Genomic DNA, 8541 nt, shown 5'->3' with positions numbered 1-8541 from the left:
AAAGGCTTTGCATAGCAAAGGAAACCATCAACAACATGAAAAGGTCACCTACTAAATGGGAGAAGATATTGGCAAACAATATCTGATAAGGGGTTACTTTAAAAATATACAAAAACTCATACAACGCAACATCAAAAAACAAACAACCTGATTTAAAAATGGGTGGAGGATCTGAAGACATTTTTCCAAAGAAGACATATACATCATACAAGGGCATACTTCACAGGTTCCATAATCAAGTATTAAAATAATCACATATAATAAAAACAAATCACTATAATAAAAACAAAACACAAGTAATAACAAGTATATTGTAGAAAATTTTAAATTAACAATTTATTTGCTTTATTTACCAACTGGTAAATAAAGATCCAAAGCTACAAAGATACAGTGTTTGCCTTTGTATTTAAGGCAATTTCATTTCTCACCACAGTTACTTTTTCTGATGTTAGAATCAGCATCTTCTGTGTCTTCCCTGTATTTAATTGATCGTTTATGTTTGTCCACTTAGGAACCATACTTTCTTCATGATCACTGAAGCTCTATAGTATAAAATATCATTGTCTTCATATATTTGAGTAGTATCGATCCCGGTTTTGAAAGTCTCTATGAGCATATCTTGCATAGGTCTTATTATGAGGGATCCTTCCAAAAGGTTCATGGTCGTTGAAACAAGACTCAAAAACTTCATCAACAGCTTTCTGAGCTACTTCTTTGCTAATGTTCCTAACAGCCAGGATAGAACGAATGGCTCTGTCTCGCACACAAGTCTAAGGAGCAAGAAAGTATATAGTGTTAATCTTATATGAAAATTTACTCATGAAATAGTAACACTTTACAAAAGGTCTGAACCATGGTCAAAATTAATTTCCTCTCATGTTATTTTATTCATTTCTATCAGTCCAAAAAATAAAGATGCAATTATGGAGCATGTTTAGCTCAATCTAAAATTATTTAGGTATAAGAAAGATCTCTTCCTCTCTTCCCTTCTTCTTATCTTTCCCAATGATGATAAGTTCTAGGCAATATCTGCTAAACAGTAACTCCCAATTTGAAAAATCATTTTAAAAGTCTATAAGTAAGGTTCTGGTTGAATTTTTTTAACTTGAATAAATCTGAAATATACTGCTGTGCCTCTCTCTCTCTCTCTCACTTTTTCATAGCTGACCATTGCTGGATAACTTCCTTTGAGAGCGGCATCTCCCCTGGAGACAACAGGAAACCACACACAAAATTTGAAGGTTTTCTAATTTTTCAGGGGGAAAAAAAAAAATCAAACAAGTTTTTTCTTGGGCACATGCTATACAAAAGCTAGGACTCTTCTCCCACTGCCTCCACCTATCTTCATCCTATTGCCCGCTGTATGCATCCACTGCTACTTCCAACCCAAGGTAAAAAGAGGAGAGATTTCTTTCAAAGACTCTTGGCCCCGGATGACATGCCTTATGTGAATCAGCCTCTTCTTGGGGATGTGCTGAGTGTACCCTGCTTCCACTCTTCCCACTGAGAGCCAGAACACACGGCCCATTCAAATGCTGCCTGGGCTGACCTCACCAGAAGAGCAGGGATTGGAGGGCACAGATGCCATGTGGCTCAGGACAAGTCAGTGGCACATCACCAAGTGGACTTGGCACAGGCTGAAAGCGTAACAGCCTTCCTTATCTGCGCAGTCACCCTTCCCAGACCCCCTAGTCCCATTCACTTCGTTCACAGTTTCTCTTAGTTCACTGTGACATTCCACCTTCCTCCCCAGAGCTGAGTTGAGTTACTCCACCAAGGACCTTCCTGTTGTTGTTCCAAGCCTGTCCTTTCTACGTCTGGTTGAAACCGCTATCCTGATGCCCATGTACGTCACAAATTGGCCCAGCAACCTCTTCCCACAGAAAAGCTCTGACCAGCCCTTCTCCTCAGTGTGGACACAGAGCCCCTTGGTTGCTGTGGGAAGAACTGCTCACATTCTTCACCAGTCCATCAGTTCTAAATTTCCCCTCCCCGGGTCCATTTATCAGTGACGTTAAAAGCTTTCCAGCAGGACTGATCTTGCCTATAGTTTTCATTTTGTTTTGTTTACAGAATCTCTCAGCTCAGTTCTTCACAATTACATCTGTGCCGATGCAGAGCTTTGCTGTCACATCACACGGCCTTTATAAAGGAGCACTAATACGCACTGCGCTGCACTGCAGTCTCTGTTCTGACAGGTATTACTTTTTTGTCTTAAGAACAATGATAGTTTGAAAACAGAAGTCCAGGACTGTTAGAATAGAAGACAGGATGTGATTTCATTTCCATTCATTATCTACCCCCATCCAAAATGATCCCATGTGAGATGTGATAGCTCTTTTCACTGTGAAACTCTCCCAGTCACACAGCTTGCCCTTAATTATAAGACATAATTGAATTCCCTCTATTGGTTTAAGTGATATACATGGTTGTATTCTTTTCAAATAATAGTTCACATTTCAAATACTAAATGTACTTCTCATTTCTCTATTCATTATTTCCACTCATAGCACTCTTGACAGTTAAGCGATTTCATATGTTAGTTTTTACCTGATGGTGTTGTTTTAATCCAAAATGCAACCTGAATATTTCATTTAAAAGTGAGCAGTCTCCACTCAGGTTAGCAGCTCGAACCTATCACAAAGACAGAAGGCAAACAAAAAGAAAGTAAGCACTTGTGCTCTATACCTTTATATCAGCTGATTTGTTTATTATAAAAGAATATAAAATCGGCATATTTTTCTGAGGACAGAGTATCTGTAAGATTTTTTTCAACTGGTGGCTCAGACGGTAAAGCGTCTGCCTGCGGTGTGGGAGACCCGGGTTCGATCCCTGGGTCGGGAAGATCCGCTGGAGACGGAAATGGCAACCCACTCCAGTAATCTTGCCTGGAAAATTCCATGGACTGAGGAGCCTGGTGGGCTACAGTCCATGGGGTCACAAAGAGTCAGACACAACTGAGCAACTTCACTTTACTATTGACTTAAGAAGTTCTTAAGTTAAGAAAAAGAGCAAAGGGCTTCTCTGGTAGGTGAGTGCTAAAGAATCTGCTGCCAATACAGGAGACATGGGTTCGATCTCTTGTCCAAGAAGATCCCACGCGCCACAATTACTGAGCCTGTGCTCTAGAGTCCAAGAACTGTAATTACCAAGCCCTTGTGCCATAACTACCGAGGCCCATGCTCTGCAACAAGAGAAGCCACCACGATGAGAAGCTGGTACACCGCAAGTAGAGTTTAGCCCCTGCTGGCTGCAGCTAGAGAAAAGATGGCATGGCAACGAAGATCCAGCACAACCAATAAATAAACAAATAACTACTGAATTCAGAAAAGCATTTTTTAAAAAAAAGACCAGACATCTATGAGCTAAGCTACAAAACACCACCTATTCAAAAGGAATCTTGAAAATGTTTCTCTGGAGCCGTAATGACAGAACTAATTTCTTTTGGAACCAAAAGTCAGAGTTGGACTTCTGAGTTAAAGATTATGCTCTCTACAATCTTTACAGATACTCTGTTCTCACTTCTAGAAATGACCAAAAGGACTTCAAGAAAGAATTCTTCCAAAGACCTACAAACTGATTTTTAATATGCGCATAAAACAGAACAGTACCTAAGACACTCAGGTGCACAAACCTCCCAGTCCTCCTAGCCCAAACCACTGAAACTCTCCTGGACCTTCCCTAAAGCCATGTAAGTTCATGACCTTCCTCCAAGGTCTCAATTGGCCTGTGAAAAGTTAATGGGTACAGGAACCAAGAACATTCCAAACTGGTCATGCTAAGAATATGACAGCCTGAAGTCAGCACATATTTTCCAATTTGCTATATCTTTAAGGTAAGAAGCAGCTTTGTGGATGTGCTCAGTCATGTTTTCTGACTCTTTGCAACCCCATGGACTGTAGTCCGCCAGGCTCCTCTGTCCATGGAACTTTCCAGGTAAGAATACTAGAGTGGGTTCCCATTTCCTACTCTGAAAAGCAGCTTTAATATGTGAAAGAGTTGTGGAACTACCCACATTCTATAGCCAGCCTGGCCACAATTTTGCTCATTCACTGCAATCAGATGGCCCACTTCTTGATACTCCTATAATAACATAGCTTCATTCCTCTGAGGAGCTCAAAGCACTTAACACACTTTAACTAGCTAACAGGCATTAATTCTTGTAACACCCAAGAGAGAGAAATATTCAAAAGCTCAGGTTTCAGTCTTTTTTCCAAATTATATGAGTTATAATCAGATGCAGTGAGGCTGCTTATTAATTTCAAGGGAAAGAAAAAATAATCTAAGTTATGAAATATAAGCTTGAAATTTATATTAAATTTTTTAAGCTTCTCAGCACATTGCACTCTTCAATTAATGAAATGCAAGTATGAAATACAAATGTCTTTCTAGGAGCATATATGTATGTATTTCTGAAAGCAATCCAATCAACATAGGAAGATAATAATAAATATCTTCCTATATTGTATTTTTGATACTGTTCATGGGGTTCTCAAGGCAAGAATACTGAAAGTGGTTTGCCATTCCCTTCTCCAGTGAACCATGTTTTGTCAGAACTCTCCACCTTGATCCATCTACCTTGGGTGGCCTAACACAGCATGGCTCATGGTTTCATTGAACTAGAGAAGGCTGTGGTCCATGTGATCAGTTTGATTAGTTTTCTGTGATTGTGGTTTTCATTCTGTCTGCCCCCAGATGGATAAGGATTGGAGGTTTATGGAAGCTTCCTGATGGGAGAGACTGACTGAGGAGGAAACTGGGTCTTCCTCTGATGGGCGGAGTCATGCTCAGTAAACCTTTAATCTAATTTTCTGTTGATGGGCAGGGCTATGTCCCTTCCCTGTTGTTTGACCTGAGGCCAAAACTATGGTGGAGGTAATAAAGATAATGGCAACCTCCTTCAAAAGGTCCTGTGCACGTATAAGGCACTGCTGCACTCAGTGCCGTGGACCTTGTTCCAGGCCACCGCCAACCCACACCTCCACCAGAGACTCCTGGACACTCACCGGCAAGTCTGGGTCAGTCTCTTGTGGGGTCACTGCTCCTTTCTCCTGGGTCCTGGTGCGCACAAAGTTTTGTTTGTACCCACCAAGAGTCTATTTCCCCAGTCCTGTGTAAGTTCTGGCGGCTCTATGGTGGGGTTAATGGCAACCTCCTCCAAGAGGGCTTATGCCATACCCCGGGCTGCTGCACCCAGAGCCCCTGCTCCTGCAGCAGGCCACTGCTGACCTGTACCTCCACAGGAGACACTCAAACACAGTTCTGACTCAGTCTCTGTGGTCTCTGGGTCCTGGTGCACACAAGGTTCTGTTTGTGTCCTCCAAGAGTCTGTTTTCCCAGTTCTGTGTAAGTTCTGACAGCATTATGGTGCAGTTAATAACGACCTCCTCCAAGAGGGCTTATGCCAAACCCAGGTCTGCTGCACCCAGAGCCCCTGCCCCAGCAGCAGGCCACTGCTGACCTGTACCTCCACAGGACACACTCAAACATTTAATATCATCTTGAAAGTGAAGTTGCTCAGTCGTGTCTGACTCTTTGTGACCCCACGGACTGTAGCCTGCCAGGTTCCTCTGTCCATGGGGTTTTCCAGGCAAGAATACTGGAGTGGATTGCCATTTCCTTCTCCAGGGGATCTTCCCAACCCAGGGATCGAACCCAGGTCTCCCAAATTACAGGCAGACTCTTTACCATCTGAGCCACCAGGGAATCCTATATAGCTACTAGCAGGCTACAGATGAGAGAAAGGAAATGTCTCAAAACTCAGAGATTGGCACCAGGCCCCTCACCCACAACATGCATTTTGAGATAACACTGGCACAAGGTGAGTTCTCCCGGGCCATAATATGATTGACATGAATCTTGAAGAAAGGCAGGTTTCCAAGCAAAGACATGCAAACACTCAGGGGGAGGTCTGGCTCAGTCTCTGTGGAGTCTCCTGGTGTGCACAAGGTTTTGTTTGAGACTGCCGAGTGTCTCTGGCAGGTATGGGGTTTGATTCTAAATGCAATTTGGCCCCTCCTACCGTCTTGCTGGGGCTTCTCCTTTGCGCTTGGACATGGGGTATATTTTTTGGTGGGCATTCTCATGTCCACAGTTGTTCAGCAGTGAGTTGTAATTTTGGAGTTCTCACAGAAGATGAGCACACATCCTTCTACTCCACCATCAAAGACAGGCAAAGATAGGCAAAAAGATAGGACACTGAAAGATGAACTCCCCAGGCAGGCAGGTGCCCATATGCTAGGCGAGAACAGTGGAGAAATAACTCCAGAAAGAATGAAGAGACGGAGCCAAAGAAAAACAACACCCAGTTGTGGATATGATTGGTGATAGAAGTAAAGTCCAATGCTGTAAAGAACAATATTGCATAGGAACCTGGAATGTTAGGTCCATGAATCAAGGTAAATTGGAAGTAGTCAAACAGGAGATAGCAAGAGTGAACATTGACATTTTAGGAATCAGTGAACTAAAATGGACTGGACGGGTGAATTTAACTCAGATGACCATTATATCTACTACTGTGGGCAAGAATCCCTTAGCAGAAATGGAGTAGCCATCATGGTCAACAAAAGAAATGCAGTATTTTGGTGCAATCTCGAAAACAACAGAATAATCTCTGTTCATTTCCAAGGCAAACCATTCAATATCACTGTAATCCAAGTCTATGCCCCAACCAGTAAGTAATGCCAAAGAAGCTGAAGTTGAACAGTTCTATGAAGACCTACAAGACCTTCGAGAACTAACACCCCCAAAAAATGTCCTTTTCATTATAGGGGACTGAAATGCAAAAGTAGGAAGTCAAGAGACACCTGGAGCAACAGGCAAATTTGGCCTTGGAGTACAGAATGAAGTAGGGCAAAAGCTAATCGAGTTTTAGCAAGAGAACACACCCTCTTCCAGCAACACAAGAGAAGACTCTACACATGGACATCACCAGATGGTCAACACCGAAATCAGATTGATTATATTCTTTGCAGCCAAAGATGGAGAAGCTCTATACAGTCAGCAGAAACAAGACCAGGAGCTGACTGTGGCTCAGATCATGAACTCCTTATTGCCAAATTCAGACTTAAATTGAAGAAAGTAGGAAAAACCACTAGACCATTCACATATGACCTAAACCAAATCCCTATACAGTGGAAGTGAGAAATAGATTCAAGGGATTGGATCTGATAAACAGAGGACCTAAAGAACTGCGGACAGAGGTTCGTGACATTGTACAGGAGGCAGTGATCAAGACCATCCCCAAGAAAAAGAAATGCCAAAAGGCAAAATGGTTGTCTGAGGAGGCCTTACAAATAGCTGAGAAAGGAAGAGAAGCTAAAGGCAAAGGAGAAAAGGAAAGATATACCCATTTGAATGCAGAGTTCCAAAGAATGGAAAGGAGAGATAAGAAAGCCTTCCTCAGTGATCAATGCAAAGAAACAGAGGAAAACAATAGAATGGGAAAGACTAGAGATCTCTTCAAGAAAATTAGAGATACCAAGGGAACATTTCATGCAAAGATGGGCACAATAAAAGACTGAAATGGTATGGACCTAACAGAAGCAAAAGATTTAAGAAGTGGCAAGAATACACAGAAGAACTATACAAAAAAGATCTTCATGACCCAGATAACCATGATGGTGTGATCACTCACCTAGAGCCAGATATCCTGAAATGCAAAGTCAAGTGGGCCTAAGGAAGCATCACTACGAACAAAGCTAGTGGAGGTGATGGAATTCCAATTGAGCTATTTCAAATCCTAAAAGATGATGCTGTGAAACTGCTACACTCAATATGGCAGCAGATTTGGAAAACTCAGCAGTGGCCACAGGACTGGAAAAGGTCAGTTTTCATTCCAATCCCAAAGAAAGGCAATGCCAAAGAATGCTCAAACTACCACACAATTGCACTCATCTCACACACTAGTAAAGTAATGCTCAAAATCCTCCAACCCAGGCTTCAAAAGTACATGAACCGTGAACTTCCAGATGTTCAAGCTGGATTCAGAAAAGGCAGAGGAACCAGAGATCAAATTGCCAACATCCATTGGATCATAGAAAAAGCAAGAGAGTTCCAAAAAAACATCTACTTCTGCTTTACTGACTACATCAAAACCTTTGACTGTGTAGATCACAATAAACTGGAAAATTCTGAAAGAGATGGGAATACCAGACCACCTGACCTGCCTCCTGAGACATCTGTATGCAGGTCAAGAAGCAACACTGAGAACTGGACATGGAACAACAGACTGTTTCCAAATTGAGAAAGGAGTACATCAAGCCTGTATATTGTCACCCTGCTTATTTAACTTATATGCAGCGTACAGCATGCAAAATGCTGGGCTGGATGAAGCACAACCTGGAATCAAGATTGCCGTGAGAAATATCAGTAACTTCAGATACGCAGATGACACCACCCTTATGGCAGAAAGAGAAGAACTAAAGAGCCTCTGGGTGAAAGTCAAAGAGGAGAGTGAAAAAGTTGGCTTAGAATTCATCATTCAGAAAACTAAGATCATGGCCTCTGGTCCCATCACTTCATGGCAAATACATGGGACAA

General features: G+C 42.1%; 1 protein-coding gene across 6 annotated transcripts in view; it reads right to left on the bottom strand.

Moving 5' to 3' along the window:
* Positions 1 to 309: 309 nt before the first annotated feature.
* ATP23 (ATP23 metallopeptidase and ATP synthase assembly factor homolog) overlaps positions 310 to 8541 on the bottom strand; it is a 25491-nt gene continuing 17259 nt past the window's right edge. For all 6 annotated transcript variants that reach the window (XM_040233107.1, XM_040233109.1, XM_040233106.1 and 3 more), the window contains 2 exons: positions 2551 to 2634; positions 310 to 770 (listed from right to left, as the gene is read on the bottom strand). In XM_040233107.1, the coding sequence (XP_040089041.1) occupies positions 567 to 770; positions 2551 to 2634 (288 nt within the window). In that variant the 3' untranslated portion in view covers positions 310 to 566. The remainder of the gene's footprint in view (positions 771 to 2550; positions 2635 to 8541) is intronic.

The sequence above is a fragment of the Oryx dammah genome, unplaced genomic scaffold (genome assembly GCF_014754425.2).
Source record: "Oryx dammah isolate SB20612 unplaced genomic scaffold, SCBI_Odam_1.1 HiC_scaffold_29, whole genome shotgun sequence".
Lineage (NCBI taxonomy): Eukaryota > Metazoa > Chordata > Mammalia > Artiodactyla > Bovidae > Oryx > Oryx dammah.
The sequence above is the reverse complement of the archived record's forward strand: the minus strand, read 5'-3'. Positions and strand labels throughout refer to the sequence as shown.